This window comes from Acomys minous (genome assembly GCF_964271855.1).
Source record: "Acomys minous genome assembly, chromosome: 18".
NCBI classification, from domain to species: domain Eukaryota; kingdom Metazoa; phylum Chordata; class Mammalia; order Rodentia; family Muridae; genus Acomys; species Acomys minous.
In genome coordinates, this window is record NC_140501.1 from 52,941,246 (window position 1) to 52,959,015 (window position 17,770).

At 50.7% G+C, this 17,770-nt stretch overlaps 1 protein-coding gene across 1 annotated transcript; it reads right to left on the reverse strand.

The window, feature by feature from the left end:
* Positions 1-483: 483 nt before the first annotated feature.
* On the reverse strand, positions 484-14,573 carry TRIM35 (tripartite motif containing 35). Its single transcript, XM_084767173.1, is given in 7 exon segments — positions 484-3,276; positions 4,094-4,212; positions 4,975-4,997; positions 7,488-7,718; positions 8,331-8,336; positions 8,338-8,427; positions 13,985-14,573. Coding segments are annotated over 7 exon segments (1,581 nt in total). The 5' UTR covers positions 14,495-14,573; the 3' UTR covers positions 484-2,674.
* Between the last annotated feature and the right edge of the window lie 3,197 nt (positions 14,574-17,770).

The window sequence follows — 17,770 nt, forward strand, 5'->3', positions numbered from 1 at the left end:
ACACACCGGTGCTGGAGAGAAGGCTCAGCAGTTAAAGGAGTATTTGCTGTTCTTCCAGAAGAACTTAGGTCGTTTCCAGGCACCCACATCAGGCAGCTCACAACCACCTGTAACTCTAGCTCCAGGGGACCTGGTGCTTTTCTGGCCCTCTATAGGCATCCGTACACACACACACACACACACACACACACACACACACACACACACACACACACAATGCATTTAAAAAGATTAGCAATTTACGCATCTGAATGGGGGTTTGTGCACATGTGCACACATGCACACAGGTATCAGGTGTCAGATCCCCTAGAGCTGGAAATACCAGTGGTTGTGAGCCACCTGACAGAGGTGCTGGGAATTCAATTCAGGTCTTCTGGAAGAGCAGCAAGATAGCTCTGAGCTATCTTTCTACCGCCTAGAAAAAAAAATGTTTTTCCGCCTAGAAAAAAAAAATGTTTTTAAGACAATAAAGAGACAACTCACTGAATCTGAGGAAAGTTTTTATAAGTCATTTATCTGACAAAGGAAATTTTATTTAGAATGCATAATGAACTCGTAAAACTTCATAACAAAAGGACAGACAACCCAAAGGGCAAAGGCTCTGAAGTCTCTGAAGCAGATACACAGCACACATGGGAAGGGATGCTCCATCACTGGCTGTCAGAGATGGCAAATAAAGGCCAGATGAGGCACACTCCATCCTCGCCAGGCTGGCTGTCAGAGGGCAGACAGTGCTGGCAAGAATGCACTACAACTCAGCCCTCACCTGCTGCCAGCAGGAGTGGAAAACAGTACGGCTCTTAGAAACAGCCTGGCAAGTCCCCAAAGGGTTTAAAAATAATTATCATATGACCTGGAAAACAGACTCCCGAGGTATATGAGAATCCAACAAGACAGGTCCACACAAAAACTTGCACACAGATTTCATAGCAGCAGTACCCATAATAGCTAAAAAAAAAAAAAAAAAAAAAGCTGCAACAAGCCAAGTGTCCACTAACTAACGAATTCAACAGTACACTCACTAAATACGATAAAATCTTACAATGGGAAGGATCAAGTCGGGTACAAGTTACAATAGGAATTTGTGTTTACAAAAGCAGTGAAAGAAACATGGTAATTTGTGGGTTAAATAAAATTTTCCTAAAGGGATCTAGGTCATTGGAATTACCCTATTAAAAAGAACCAAGATGGAAAAACAATTTTAAAGCTTATTGTAACAGTAATTTTAGAGAAAGTTTCTTACAGAGAAACTGAACACGTCACACCAGGTGCGCCCTTTTACACCTTCTGGGAACTCACTGTGCCCATCCATCTGAAACAAGCTGGCTTGCCAACACTGTCCGACCTCCCAGCCTGGCCTGCACCAGTGTTTCTTCCGTGTCCCCACTTGTTAGATCATCAATGCGTATGACCCATTTATAGGCAATTAGTGGGCGAGTGGCATGGTTTAAAGCAACAGTCTTATGTAATGAGGGGTGCAGGCTGAAATTGGGATGCCAGGTCCCAGATCAGGAACGTGTCCCTGATTATGATAATGCACCTGGGATGGCATGTCTCCTTACAACCGCACTTGGGACCTGGTTAGCTGGCAATTAGATTCCATCTATAGACATGACTGAGAGAGAAAAGGTGGAGGGCACACAAAGGGTGAAACCTGGCAAAGAACAGAGCCCAAACAAGTGGGCTGAAGGCAAGGCCAGCAAGGGCAGGACTCTCCCGTGCCCACCCAGGGTGTCAGGCTCCGATCTGCGCCCCCGCCCCCCCCAGACCAACAGTTCTAACTGAAACACCATCCCCTCTGAGGCCTCTTCTCATACCTCCTTCTGTGGCTTCCAAGGACTACTGTCAATTCACAGACGTTGAAAATGAGGCCCAGAAAGTGGGCAGAAAAAGCTTAAAAACAAAAAATGTTTTTAAAAGTATCCTTGGATGGTTTCAGAGGAAACTGCCAAAGCACGCACTGACCAATCAGGGCTACTCCCGTGCCATCAGAAAGCGCTGCCCCAGAATGAGCAGCAGACCTCAGGCTCCTGCCCCAGCCCAGCATCAGCTGTCCTCTCCCTGGCTGCACTCTGAGCTGTACTCCAGGTCACCCGCACCTTATGGAGTTCCCACAGTCAGTGCTGGACAAACTGGGGGGAAACTCCTGGGGCCTCAGACCAACTCTCTAGCTTGTCCTACTGGGGTGGGAAAGCCTGGGTGAAGGCTCTGAACGCTCCCATCTCAATCAATCCTGGGGCTACCCTGTGTGGCCTAACAAGGCCCTCTCCCTGGGAAGCATTAATGACAAACTGACTCAAACAAGAGGCCTCTCCTGATAGGCTGGCCTAAATCATCTCTAAGAATAGTCACACCTACATTATAATGTCCACTCTACAAGAAAACATTATCACCAGCAATTCTAGGGCAAAGGGAATCAGGGAAGCCCACATCCTGAATGTGCCATGACTCTAGCGGGAGCCAAGGCTCAGCCAAGCATCTCCTGGGTGGCTCTTAACCCTGGGGGCAGAAAAAGGACCAAAACCAAAGCCAGAGAGAGGCACAGGAGCACCTGGAGCTACAGAAAAGACAAGACAGGATAAAAGGACGCTGCGTGAGCGTCAGTGGTGGGCTACAGAAAGAGACGCTGGGACAAAACAGGCCCACCGCCCAGTGTCCGGCCGACTCCGGCAGCTCAGAGGTCCAGCTCTTCCTTGATGGAGACACGCAGGTGGCAGATACGCATAGGCTCTGGGGGTCCATCGCCCCGAGAGGCCCCCAGGTAGAAGTAGGGCCTCACCTCCCCAAAGTGGGCATGGAAGGTGTACAGGTGGCAGTGGCGCTCAGAGTCATAGAAGGACAGCTCGCCTTCCTCACACTCCAGCTCCACACGGAGACGGCGCGGCATGGCCTGGACCAGAGGGGCCGTGGCCGTGTCTGAAGTCATGCAGTGGTCTCCATCCACACCCTGCGTGCGGCACAGGTACCAGAAGCCTGACCGCGTGTCATGGTAGCAGCTGTGTGAGTGGCCTTCGCCACCTACATCAGCCTGCGCCTGCGCCTGCGCATGGGCCTGCACCCGCACCACACCCACCCGCCAGCTCGGCAGGCCACCCACATCCACCTCCCAAGAGTGGGAGCCCTTCGAGAAAACTTGCGAGCCCAGGAGGCAGGGTGCCGAGGAGAAACGCTCTGGATTCTCCACCTGCACTCGGTAGCCATGGTTGATGACACTTGTGAGGTCATCGGCCACTTTGAGCCAGCCAGCAGCTGTGTTGGGATCCAAGCTGAAGGGCACTGGGGACAGAGAAAGAAGGAGAGAGTCAGCAAACTGGACACCCCTCTTCTGCCCGGCTGGCTGAGGTCCTACCTTATCCCAGTGCATGCCTGGACTGCTGGGGTAATATGGGTCAAACTTCACGGCCCCAACCCCCCAACCAAAAAAAAAAAAAAAAAAAAAAAAAGGTATGTGTAAGTGCCAAGCTCCAGTACCTCAGGAAGTAACCTTACTTGGGAATGGATTGGACACAGACACATGTGGGAGAGAAATGTCATGTGACCAACCAAGGCAGAGGCCAGTTAGGCAGGCACAAGCCAAGGACACCCAAGCAATGCCAGCAAATACCAGAATCTAAGGGCCTTCTCATATATCCAAGGGGCATGGTTTTACACATTTCTCAGCAGTGAGGTTTTAGCCTCCAAAACTGCAGGAACAGGTTTCGGTCATTTACGCCAATTTGTAGTCCTCTGTTACAGCAGCCAGGGGAGACGGACACAGGCAGAGACCAGGAAGTAGGAAGGGTCACACACTCCCAGGATACTTAAGAAGATAAAGTAACATTTCCCTGGGCCACTGCCATTTCTGGGTATAAAACTAGGACACACTGGCAGGAGGGAGTCGGGGTGACCTTGGGGAAGGAACCTGGAGTTGAGTCTTCTATCATAAGTGTTAGATATGAATACAGAAAGAGTGTGTTAGCCTCTCTCGAGTGGGGCAGAGCGGGGAGGACCAGAGGCCTTAGGCCTGCCTGGAAGGGGCTGCAGGGAGACCAGCTGGGAAGCTTGGCCGGGTCCCTGTGGCACAGGCCGGTCTCCATTTGCTGCGTGTCCTTACCAGATTCAACAGACCCCAGCATCTTCTTCCAGACGCGGTACTGCAGAGACTCCAGGTACTTGCAGGCATCCATAAGCAAGCCAGGCTGGAGAGGAGCTGGCTCCACGGTGCAGAAGAGCCTGGGAAAGGAAGGCCGGGCATCAGATGGGGCTGGGGGCAGTGGCCCCTGGCTGAGTTAACTACTAACAGGCACTGCTTCCCTTCCCCTCAGACCCAAGCCTCTTGGCCAGCTACCCCAAGGCAAAGCTGGATGGGGCCAGGAGCCCTGTGGGCTGCCACAGCCCTTCAGGATTTGGCAGGAAGACGCAATCCTGAACAACTGGGAGACATGATGAGTGAGGTGGGGGGGAGGGGGGAGGGGGGTTGGGAGGGAGGGGGAGGGGGTGGGGGGGTGGGATTTCTCCAACCTTAGCTGTCATCCTCACGCATAGAAATCATACTCTTAGCTCACGAGCTGGAAGGCCTCACTAGTGCTCGAACTGAAAAGAGCCGTGGTGCTCCCTGGCCTATGCCAAGTACCTGCAGACTCATCACAGCCCACAGGACACACCCTTCCTTGACCCAGCAAGCACCCACCCACAGCAGCATATGCCAAGGCCCTCGGAGGCAGGGAGCCCGCTGATGCCTGAGAGACACGAGGCGTCATGTGCCTGGTGCTGTAAATTCCCATGGAGAGCACCGACCCTCTTCGCTCTGAAACAACCCTGCCTCCATGCCAACCAGGACTGAATGCTTTTAAAGAGCTCCCCTCGGCTGGCATCTACCTCTACCACTCCCTCTGGATCCATCCAGCTGCCCGCTTGGCCCTCCAACCACTGGGCGGTGTAGCCCTGGCTTTCTGTCTGCTCACCCCCTCCCCTCCATCAGCTTTGGTAACTTACCGGCGTTTTCGGCTCTTGTGTTTCTGGGGAAAAGAAAAAAGAAAAAAAGCAGAGTCACAGACTAAGAGAATATAGGGAATTTCCGAGCAACAGTTGTCAGATGCCCCACACTCACAGACGAGCAGACATGACATGTCCTTCAGCTGTCTCACACATCCCATGTGGGTCTCACCTCATATTCAGTGTCACCCATGCCCCCGGTGCCAGGGTGAGGATGCAGCAGTGGGAGACGGAACTGAGTGGGCGTGGCGAACAGCTGGGAGACCTTTGCACTATCTGTGTGATGGGAGACCACACCGGAACCTCCCCCAGACCCTTATCATAAGCTTGTTTCTCTTAGTCGATCCACAGAACCCATCTCTATGAAAGGTGGCATGTTCTGATGTAGTCACATCTGATCTTTACGTAGCTTACTTTGTGCTTTACTGTGCACACGAGATTGAATTATCACCAGAAAAGTTTTCACCAAGTTGTGCTGTGCTTAAGTATGCCTAAAATAAAACACTCCGGGTCTGACTCCTGAAGTCTTGAACTGACACCGGCTTACCAGACTACCTTTTTGGCTCCCTGCTGGCCTGATGGTTGCAGAGACCCCCACAACTTCTGAACCAAAATCACTCCTGAAAACAGTGAGTACAGGACAAAAGTGACATGGCCAGTTTCTTAAGCAAGATCAGCAAGGAACCCAGCTTTTGGAACTTCTCAAGTGACTTTTTTTTCTCTCTCCAAGAAGCATTATGGGTACAAAAGACATCCTCGTCAAGGCTTCATGGGAGGCCACTGTCTGAGCATGGACATGCCCTTGTCCCTTTCCCACACCACTGCACGTAGACTCTCTTCACAGACACTTCACTTATAATGCTGGGAGCAGAGACCACCTTGCCACTAGGACTAGCTTTCAAGCCATGGAAACTTCTCTGCAAGGAAGGACAAAACCAATAAAAAGAAGAAAGTGAATCATGAATTTCACACCCCCCCTTCCCCCCTGCCCCCCCCCCCCCCCCCCCCGTGTGTGTGTGTGTGTGTGTGTGTGTGTGCATGCACCATGCACTCAAGCATATGGCTCAGGGAGTCAGCCTCACTCTCAGGTGCCATCTGCCTTTCTTTTTTTTTTTTCTTTGATACAGTGTCTTTCACTGCCTGGATCTCACCAAGCAGGGCAGGCTGGCTGGCCACTAAGCCCCTGGCATCCACTTGTCTCTACCTCCCCAGCACTGGAATTACCAGAGGAAGCTACCATGCTCAGCTTGCTTTATGTGGGTTCTAGGAATCAGCTTGGATCCTCACACATGTAAACACTTTACTAAGCCATAGCTTCCACCTGGAATCATTCTTTCTTTAACAAGGAGAGAAGGCAGAGTGGATCCTACGGTATACCTTCCCTACCCAACAAAACAAGAAAAGACAAAGGATAAAAAGGGCTGGGCATGTGCCTCAGTTAAGAGTACCAGTCCCACACATTACTAGCCCTAGGCTATGGACCCAGCACCACGGAGGGAGGGAGGAAAAGGAGAGAAAGAATACCAAGACAAAAAAACGGGGCCAGCTAAATGGCTCAGCAGGTTAAGGTTTCTGCTGTCAAGCTAATGATGTCCTCAGTTTCATCTCTGGGATCCACATGGTAAAGACCGGTTGCCATGAACTCCGACTTCCACGCAGGCACTTTGCAATGTGTACACAGAGTGGTGGTTGAATGAAAATGACCCCCACAGGCCCATAGGGAGGGGCAGTACTGGTGGTGTGGCCTTCCTGGTGGAAGTGTGTCACTGTCACAGGGGGTGGGCTTTGAGGTCAGACCCAGTTGCTCGTCCTCTCTCCCTGCCGCCTGCAGATCCGGATGTAGAGCTCTCAGCTACCTCTCCAGCACCATGTCTGTGCGCTGCCATGCTTCCTACCGTGATGGCAATGAACTAAACCTCTGAACTGTAAGCCAGCCCCAATTAGATGTTTTCATTTATAAGAGTTGTTGTGGTCGGGCTGGAGAGCTGGCTCAGCAGTTAGGAGCACTGTTGGCTCCTCCAGAGGTCCTGAGATCAATTCCCAGCAACCACATGGTGCCTCACAACCATCTATAATGTGATCTGATGCCCTCTTCGGGCCTGCAGGTGTATATGCAGGCAGAGCACTGTATACATAATAATTAATAAATTTTAAAAAAAAGTTGTTGTGGTCATGGTGTCTCTTATAGCTACTAAGACACCCATCTACAATAAATAAATAAATAAAAATATAATAAATTTTTTAAAGTTTAAATTATTACAAAATTTGACAATTTCATTTAGGGGTAGAGAGACAACCAAGCAACCAGCCAACCAACAAAAAAAGCATCAAGAGTTAGTAAAGGGTGGTGGTGGGGGTGGAAGACAGTCCCAGCTGCTGAGCCGTGCTCTGGCACAAGCCATGCCAATGAGGTCCTCCACCATCGCAGGAAGACTGCTGAATGGGGCCGGTGGTCTGAGCTGCTGGCCCCTGACCCTGGGTCCCACCCTCAGTGCAGATGCTGAGCCTCTCACCATGAGGAAGGTCATGTCATCTTCCTTCATCTCCATCTGCAGCCGCTCAATCTCACGAGCCAGCGCCTCGGTCTGCTCTGCCAGCTGCTTCATCTTCTCCTCAGCCAACAGATGCTTCTTTCTGCTCTCCTCCTTCATGGCATCCAAGGTGGCCTGTTCCTCCACCCTCAGGAAATCTCGGAGCTTGTCAAACTCATCCCGGATGCGGCCTTCCAGCCAAGTTGTTTGCACCTGCACCCGCGGGGAGAAGCCAGCAAGGTCAGGGGTGTGTGTGTGTGTGTGTGTGTGTGTGTGTGTGTGGTGTGTGGTGTGGTGTGTGTGGTGTGTGGTGTGTGGTGTGTGTGGTGTGGTGTGTGTGTGTGTGTGTGTGTGTGTGGTGTGTGTGTGTGTGTGTGTGTGTGGTGTGGTGTGTGGTGTGGTGTGTGTGTGTGTGGTGTGTGGTGTGTGGTGTGTGTGTGTGTGTGTGTGGTGTGTGGTGTGTGTGTGTGTGGTGTGTGTGTGTGTGGTGTGTGGTGTGTGTGTGTGTGTGTGTGTGTGTGTGTGTGTGTTGGTTCAGACTGCTCCTAGCTGGGGACCACTTTCAGCACAGCAGCTCAACACTCTAGGTGTGGCATGAGGAAGCCTGGAGACATAGCTCAGGTACCTCTGCAGGTCCAGATTCAAAAGGGGACATAAACAGCTGTTTGATAATCTCAAAGCTGCAATCACTGGCTATAAATGGCAGCCTCTCCCTATCCTCCTCCATCAGTGTTCTTCTTCATTTTAGGCTCCCCAACAGCAACGGAAGTCCTCCCTCACACCTCAGTCCTCCCAGACTTCCCACCTGGCCTAGCACTCACTCACCTCATTTGTGCTTGGCGATGGCTTCGTAGGTGCGCCTCAGGGCCCAGAAGGCCTTGGCTTTCTCTCGTAGCACATGCTCCATGTTCTTACACTTGGCCTAACGTGGGGAAGAGAGGTCAAGTTAGCACCGGAGGCCACGCAAGGGAATGGGCACACCGGCTCACGGCTGAGGCCCACTGTGACGTCCAGCAGCCAACCAGGGAAGCTCCGGGTGCTGAGGGCATGGCAGGAAGCGGGTACAGCCCCGACCTTGGACTGCATGTTCCCACTTCGGTCCTTGAACCTAGTACTGAAAGTGACACCTTGTGTAGGTGGGGAGCAAGGGTTAGGAGTTCTGGAAACTCATCTCTGCCCAAATGGTCACAGTACAGCCAAGCTTACGGCTGCTCCTAGAAGCCCAGAGCTGTGAGGATATCAACAAGATGGCATGGCTACCAGCTCCAAAGAAAAGGGTTGACAATGTGGATGGTTCCAGGCAAAAATATTCCAATGAGGTCTCACCTAAACACGCCTCCACCCCCCACCTTCACAGGAAAACACCTTCATCAGCAAATTCCCGTTTTTTTGTTTTTTGTTGTTTTGTTTGTTTTCTTTTCTGACACAGGCTCTCACTCTAGAGCAGAGCACAGGCTGGCATGAACTCACTACGCAGCAAGCTGTTCTAGAACTCACGGTAGTCCTTCACCAAGTGGTAAAATCATAGGCATAAGCAATCACACTCAACTAGTCCTTAAGTGTTTCCTTTTGGGGGTACAGATGTATTCTGTGGCATGTGTGCGCCCACATGTTCTTGAAGGCTAGGGTGGCTGTGCTAGGTAGGAGCCACTGCAATCTCTCATTTTTCTTCTATTCTCGAGAGATAATTACAACACTTCCCCCTTCCCGTTCTTCCCACCAAAGCCTTCTGCTTGCTTTCAAATTCATAGCCTTTTTCCTTGTCATCACATGCATATGTTTATATACATGTATATTCCTAAGTAAACCCGCTCAGTCTGTGTAATGTCACTTGTGCATGTGTTTTTCAGGGGTGAACACTTGGTACTGGATTACCGACTGGTGTGCCCAACCCCATGCTCCCCGCCATGCCGCAGCTGTTCTCTGTGTAGGGCTGAGGCTTCATGTCTTTCCCTCATCCGTTTTGGAATGTCCACTGGTGTCACTCTGACACTCCTGAAAGACAGACTCACAGCAAACTCACTGACCATCCTGCTTAATTTTTACAAATAAAATCACCTTTCTCTCTCTCTCTGTGTCTCTCTGTGTCTCTCTCTCTCTCTCTCTCTCTCTCTCTCTCTCTCTCTCACACACACACACACACACACACACACACACACATCAGGAAGGCGCTCAAACACTTGCCAGTGCCAGGGCTTTCTTTCTGAAGATCTTTATTTCATGCGTGTGGGTGTTCTGTCTGCATGTGTCTCTGTGAACTACATGCACACCTGGTGGCCAGTGGCCAGAAGAGGATGTCAGATCCTTTGGAACTGGAGTTAACAGACTGTTGTAGTGGCTATGTGGGTACTGGGCACCGGAACTCAGGTCCTCTGCAAGGGGCAGCCAGTGCCCTTAACCACTGAGGCACCTCTCATCCCTTCGATGCTTTTAAATTGTAAATCGTTGCTGCTAAGCTGGAACTCTGAAGAACCCCTTTCTGAGTTTTAAGTTGGGTTCCTCCTGCCTTTTGTATCCAAGGCCCATTCATTTCTCTCCATTTTTATCCTTTTTCTCTACATCCCATAAGCATGTTATAGACACCAGAAAAATCTACCAGTAGCAATTCTAATATGAATTATAAGTGGCTGCTGCCGTTTATTGAGCACTGTCTATAGCAAAGCCTACCCTAATCAGCAAGCTGTGTCACATTAGCTCTTATCAGGTAAGTATATTACAGTCCAACTCAGAGAAGGACCCTGAAACGCACAGGGGAAGGACACTGCTCTCTTCAAGTGTGTGAACCTGAATTTGGAAGGCTAAGCAGGCTGCTGATGGCAAGAAAATACACGGAGAACTCTTGTCACAGATCTTTGCCAAGGACAAAGATTTAACTTCAACAATGTAAATAAAAACCCCTGAAAATAATCTCCCAGCTAGAATTACATCGGCTTTAGTTTTACTGAGAGACACAGCTTGTCAATTCCCATGGTCACTGCTTGCACAAGGAACTTTGTGCGCGCACATAAGCAACAGCACAGCTAAGCCACGCGGCCAGGACAGTTTTTCCCCTGAAAAGAAATATGGGAGCAGGGAGATGAGTCAGCCAGGAAACCGTGTGTCGTGCAAGTAGGAGAACCTCAATTCTGATTCCTTAGCACCCACACACCTGCAACCTCAGGCCCAATTCACTGGAGCTCGGTGGCCTGCAAACCCAGCCCAGCCAACGAGCTCCAGACACAGTGTATCCAATGTTAAAATGTAAAGGGACAGAGAGCAAGCAAGGAAAGGCTGCCATCTACCTCCGCCCACCCCGAGCCCATTCACACATATGCACATCGCACCTCCATCCACACACACAAAAGAAATCTGTACTCTTGGTTTTGGGTGTGTGTGTGTGTGTGTGTGTGTGTGTGTGTGTGTGTGTGTGTGTGTGTGTGTGTGTGTGTGTGTTTGCGCGCGCACGCTTTTTCGAGACAGGGTTTCTCTGTGTGGCCTTGGCTGTCCTAGACTCGCTTGTAGACCAGGTTGGCCTTGAACTCACAGCAATCCTCCTGCCTCTGCCTCCCGAGTGCTGGGATTAAAGGCATGTACCACCACGCCCTGCTGAAATCTGTACTCTTATCCAAACCTGGGAACACTGTACCTGAGGACTTCCTAAAAGCCCCCCTGAGTACAAAGGTTCCTTCTCGAGCTCTGGTTTGATCAACTATGACATGTTCCAAAATCTTGTCCGCCCTTCCAGCAGGCCCCACGGCGATAGGACAGAGTCCCAGCTTGTTAGCATCCCCCTCAGTGTCCCACGAAAGGGTCTGGCCTGCAGCAGTGACAGAGAAACTAACCCTCAGGCCTTTATTATTTTGGCAGGACTGTGACCCACAGCACAGTGCCTAAAAGGACAACTAAAGGGAAGAACCTTTTGTCTTTGCTAAGTTTTAAAAGTGTCCCTTGGGTCTATCCCAGGGGCGGGCAAGAAGCAGAGAAAGGGGATACAGGATACAGCCTCCGAGGACACTTCCCACAACTGCCTCGCTCCAGCGAGGCCCCTCCTCCTAACTTCAAAAGGGGGCCTCCAAACAATGACCCTGTGAAAGGATTCATTCGCGGGCAGGGTCTCATTCTTGGAACACCTTCAGACACTCAAGGGGCTGGGTGTTACCTCCACAGTCAGGACTAAGCACCACACAGCTTCAGGGTTTCAGGGGACGTTACGTTTTGTCAATACTTGAGAGCATCTAGCACAGAGTAAATCCACAAAAATTACTGCTGCTAGACTATCACATGGTGGCCAAGGGCCTCTTTCTAAGCGCCCGTCTCTGGGATGCCTGAGGGTATCCTGCAGCTAACGTTGGCCTGACCATGTCACCACTCTGACCTAGTCTTCCCATGCTGCCTGCTCCCTTAACAACGCACGCCAATATCCAACCACACAGAACCGTCTTCCCTAACTACTGCCTCACCAACTCCTCTGAAATGTCAACTTTCCGAAAACAGAGTGTTCTAGTTTGCTGTTGCCATGACGATCAACTCAAGGAAGAATGAGTTTGTCACAGCTTGTATTTCCAGGTCACGCTCCATCACTGAGGGATGTCAGGGCAAGAAATTAACCAAGAACTAATGCAGAAACTGTGGAAACCATGGAGGTGTGCTGTTTTCTGGCTCACTCCAAGGCCCGTGTTCAGTTAGCTTTCTTACACTAACCAGGACCAATGTACTGGGCCCTGCCCACACGAACCACCAATCTGGAAAAAAAAAATCTCTCAGATTGGCTGATCCATCTTGGGCAATCCCTCAGTTGAATTTCCCTCACATGACCCTAGGCTGTGTCAAGATGAAATTAACTAGGACAGAGGGACTGTCCTATGCAGCCATAATACCTACAACAGAGTGCAGCATACAAAGGGGCCCTCAGGATGTTTACTTCACAAATGAATAACTGCATCTGGCTGACCAGACAGCTGGTGCACTCCAGGGATCTTTCAGACCAGCCCACTCCCTGCTCTTTATGACTCATACTGAGCACCCACTGGCCTCACACAGCCATTCTAAAATGAAGAATAGGACTTGGGCCTCCTGGCTTCATCTGGTGTCTCAAGCTTTCTCTCTCCTAGAACCTTCTATATACTGTGGCATCTTCTTGCAAAACCCTCCCCTTAACGCCTCTACATCCTTCAGGTTTTTGCTATAAGCTCTGAGAGTGAGAATTATTACCATCGATTTCATTTCACCAGTGCCCCCAGACCTCCCAGCACAAGGCACCCAGCAAGAAGTGAAGGTGGTCTCCAGGCCCGTGCTCCCTGTTCCCTGGCTCACAGGTCCCCAGGTGATGTGTACTCACCCCCATTCTGGGGACACCACCTTTGTTTGTTGGGGGATGGGCGGGTGGAGGGGTTTAGAACCAAGACCCAAGCCTCTGGGCTGTCTACTTCAGTCATGCCAAATAGAGATCTAGCATTTCTCCTGGTGGAAGTTGGGACAGGCACTGGTATGGACCAGGACGACCGTGTAGCTGGCATCCATCTGCTGCCCCACCCCACCCCACCCCGTATGGAACTGCAGCTGACTCGGTCTCAAAAAAAGACATTTCACAAAGTGGAGAAAGGGTGTCTGAAGACCAGCCCACGGAAGACCCGGATCTTGCAGTACCTCACCTGGCAGCCAACTTGGGCCCTCCCAAATTGAGGTATTAGTAGCCAATGAAACAAATTTAGCCATTTCACGGTCCGTCAATAGCTTAAAAAAAAAAAAGGGAAAAAAAACCCTCCAGAGTAAAATAGAAATTTCAGAAACCCTTTTTAAAAGACAGTTGAAATGTCCGTATGAGTGCTTTTTAAAACAATGGAGATGCATTTCTAAGCGAGTAGGTCAGATTGTTTTCAAAAATGTCTGACCTTGTTTACTTAAAACAAACAAACAAAAATTTCCCCCTTTTGTTTTAGAACAAAGACTTTTCACTGGGCCTGGTTCCACAGGCCTGAAATCTCAGCCGCTCACAAGAACTGTGAGCCAAGGAAAGCGGAGAGCAAGTGCAAGGCTGGGCCTGGCTAATTTAGGAGCTTGGCTCAAAATCAAAACTAGGCTGGGGGTGCAGCTGCGTGGTAAAGTACTTGTCTGGAATGTATGAAGGCCTAAGTTGATCTCCTGCAGCAGAGACACCAACCCTTCTCCGAGCTGGTTTTGCTGTGTCAGCTGCTCTTGGTTTATTTATAGCCACTGGAACTCCAGATAATTTGGTTACTAAAAGAGTAATCGGAGTAAGGCAGAAGCAGGCCTGCGCCACAGGCCTTTCCTACAACTCTGTAAGCCCCCCAGGATGGGGAAAGAAAGCTCAAGGCCTCACAACACTAGCTGGCCTTCTCCACTCCAGCATTGTTCAGACCCGCCAGGACCGCGCGCGCGCGCGGGCATGATGGTTGCTAGGCCTGGGAGGAGGGGGCGGGGGGAGGGGCGGTGCGCGCCGGGGGAGGGGGATCCCCAGGGTGGGCTGGCGCGGCGCTTACCCTGAAGTCCTGCGCAGTGTCCTTGATGGGCTGCACTCGATGCTCCTGGTGCCGAGCGTCCGCCTGGCAGGCACAACACAGCAGCTCCTTGTCCTCCAGGCAGAAGAGAGTAAGCGGGGCACGGTGCGCGCGGCAGGGGCGAGGGGACCGGCGACCGGTCCAGCGCGCGCCCTCGGCCTCCTCGCGGAGCAGGGTCTCCACTAGGTTGTTGAGCGTGTGGTTGGTGCGCAGCTCCCCGGGCGCCGCCCGTTCTTTGCACACTGGGCACGAGGGCGTCGTCTGCACCTCCCAGCAGCCGCTCACACACCGGCGGCAGAAGTTGTGGCCACAGCGCAGCGTCACCGCGTCGCGGAACGGGTCGTAGCATACGGCGCACAGCAGCTCCTCTTTGAAGGAGCGCGAAGGCCCCGGGGACACGGAGGGGCCCGGCTCCATTGCAGGAGCAGACGCCGCCGACACCACCACACTCGCCGCCTTCATGCCTAGCCCGCGGGCGTTGTCTCCGCTCATCGGAGCAGAGAGCGCTCGTGACTGCCACCAGTCGCGAATGCGCTTTGAGGGAGCTCACCCGCCCACTTCCGATATGCGCGGGGTCTCCCGGAAGAGGTGTGGTCCCCTGTCTAGCCTATCTCAGAGGCAATCCACGTAGGTCTTTCGCGGAGGGATCTTTCGTCCTGCCGCACTGTGAGATTTCCCTTGTGAAATGGGCAGCGAAGCCAAGGGCAGCCATCCTTAAGCAATTCCCGAAGTTCAAACTCCCAGTATATAAGGGAGTGGACTTCTGTTTTTCCACCTCCTTATGTCCCTTATCCGAGCTCGGGTTCAAAGCAGTGGCTGTGTCACGCTGCACTATAAATGGTTTCGCAAAACCCTCACATAGGTCGTCCACTGACTGGTCAGGCATACTGCAGCCTCGAGGTATCAGGAAGACTGACAAGTCCTGATTCCTGGCTTGTCCTTGGATAAATGAGTTCCGTGTGTAAAATGATGCCCTCCGTTAAAAGGGCACGTGAGAGTGAAATAAACATGGAAGCATGCTCGTGGCATCAGAAAACCTCCATTACAGCCAGGATGAGAAAGACATGGTGAATATGCTTGTACTCTCAACACTTGGAAGGCTGAGGCAGGAGGATCGGAGTTCGAGGTCAGCCTGGGTTACAAATGAGCACTTTAAAAAAAAAAATCCACGCTGGATTCTTGACAAAAAACGGAAGGTCGAATGTTCCCAGATGCCCCTTCCTGTTTTAGTGTGATATTTGTAGGCTTCCGCGGTTGAATATCTTTCGCAGGATGGGCTGCCAGCCCTGGCTTCAGTTGAAAGATGACACCAGTGTGTAGGTAGGTACTGTTTCTGCACGTTTTTTTTTTTTTGAGCAGAGACCAGCCACCTTTTTCTGACGGTCCACGCCCCACTACCCCCTACCCCCGCCGAGATGCTTCTAAACATCCTTGAATAGCTAGAGTAACTAGAAGAGGTAGAAACAATGTCTTCTCAGTTAAAGTCTGGCTAGCTGCTCCCGGTTATCAAAGATTACAGTTCTCTGAACAGTTTCTCTCCTGTAGATAGTACACTGCCGTCTTTAATTTTCTCTGCTAGTGATTCCGATCCTTGCCCCGACCTAGAGCAAGGTGAAATGGCAGGTCCTTATAGCCCTAATCCATTTCTTCTCACACTCTGTAACAGTCCTTTCCTCCTGGGATTGACACCGTTACCTCCTGCTTGTCTTCAGAGTGTCTGATGTGCACCCTTACAGCTCTCCTGGCCTCCCGCAGTCAGTCACCCAGAAGCAGGTTTTAGTTTGTTCTTGTCTTCTTCTGTTTCGGTGTGGGGATGGAGCCCCCATCCCCCACCCCCGCCACCCCCTCCCACCCCCGGGGATGGCGGGGAATGCTGTTCATCACAGACTACATTGCCCACCTCTTGATTTGCTAAAACAAGACCTCACTCTGTGGCGTTTGTAATCCTCTGGCCTTAACCTCTGAGTGGTAGAATTGTAGGGGTTTGTTTCCCAAGATGCTTCTAAATGAGACGGATCCTGTGCTTGCTGCCCCAGGGTGGCAGTGGCGGTGGCGGTGGGATGGGGACAACGGATAGACATCTACCTGCACTGTTGTCTGTCCACAGGATGGGGTGGCTCTCAAGCACACTCAAGTCTGAGAGCCCCTGTTCTGTAGCCGCTCACCCAACAAGTTGTCAGCTGTTCAAAATTAACCAGAGAAGCAATACCCGAAAACGCTTTAAGACGTAGCTGAAAACACTTTGATAGTCCTGAACTTCGAGTGCCTCCCTGGAAAATCTTGTTTCATTTTCTTGCAGTTATTTTGTTATTTTATTTATTGGGGGCGGGGGTGCACATTCCCATGCCACAGCATTTGTGTAGAGTTCAGAGGATAACTGTTTCTCTCTTTCCAGTCTGGGGGCTCTAAGAATCCTTAGGCTTAGGCCAATGCCACCTACTGAGGCAACTCACCAGCTTTCATTTTCTTTCTTTTTTTTTTAGTGTCCCTAAAGATACAGATTTTTATATTTTTTCCTTTGGTTTATGGTGGATTTATAGATAAAGGTAATGGGAAGATTTTTTTGAATCTTAATAAACAATAAACAATCAAAAAAGTTTTTATTGTTTTATATTATATGTATAGGTGTTTTGCTTCTTGTATTTCTGTGGACCACCTGTGTGCACCATGCCTGGAAGAGGGCATCAGATCCCCTGGTACTGGAATTACACATGATTATATGCTGTCATGTGAGTGCTGGGGGTCAAATCTCAGGCCATCTGGAAGAGCAACCAGTGTTGTTAACTACTGAGCAATCTCCTCAGCCCCCAAACACTACCTGAGAACCAAAGGTAGAGGCCTCCCATTGCCCTAAGTGGATTTAAACTCACAATCCATGGCTTGGGAAGCCAGTGCATTGCCGTACTCATTAGGCCTCTGGGGCAGATCTTCATCTTCTTCCAATGTGTTCTCTTAACTCTAAGTGCCAGGTGTGTGGGACATTCGTACTACCCTCTAGTTCCATTTGTCCTTTATTTTGTTGCATGTCCCCCAACCCCAACTCTGAGGAGAGCCACAAATCAAAACAGAGACTCTCGAGTAATAATCAGAACTCGTGACGTAGCCCTGGCTTGGCCTGAACTCACTGTAGACCAGGCTGGCCTGCAGCGAACAGATATCCACCTGTCTCTGCTGCCCAGGAGCTGGCATTAAAAGTGTGCACCACTACATCAAGCTAGCATAGGGAACTTAACTGCAAGCAAAAGTGAGCATGAAGCCTGTGAGGTCTGTAAGTCCTTTTGGGACTACGAAGGGGCCTGGTTCCAAGCTGTGGAGTGAGCTGCAGTGTGATCTGGAGCATATGGCTTTACTTCCCGGCTTTCCTTTTTCTCCACTGTATTAAGAAAGAAGGAAACAGCTCACAAAATTTCAGGAAGAGAATGCCTCACATGTACCTAGAGATCGAGGAAAATAACTCTTGCTAACAATAAGCCAATCTGGCACCAACTTCTGCCGCGGTTCTCATTAGAGGGCATGTATTATTCTGAGGCACTCACTGAGTGTCATGTCCTCCATTCTGGCTAAGCTACTGACATAGTTATCCCTGCTTCTGTCTCCTCCCAGCATAAACACCAAGCCAGGCACCGCAGATTTCCAAACTCCATGGAATCATAGAAAGCCTACAATTCTTAGTTAAATGCTGTACTAGATAAACAGTTGCTAGGTGCTAAGACAAAAGGCAGTGTTTGGGTCTGTTTCCTAGTCCTTTTGCTAAAACAGAGGTTCTGG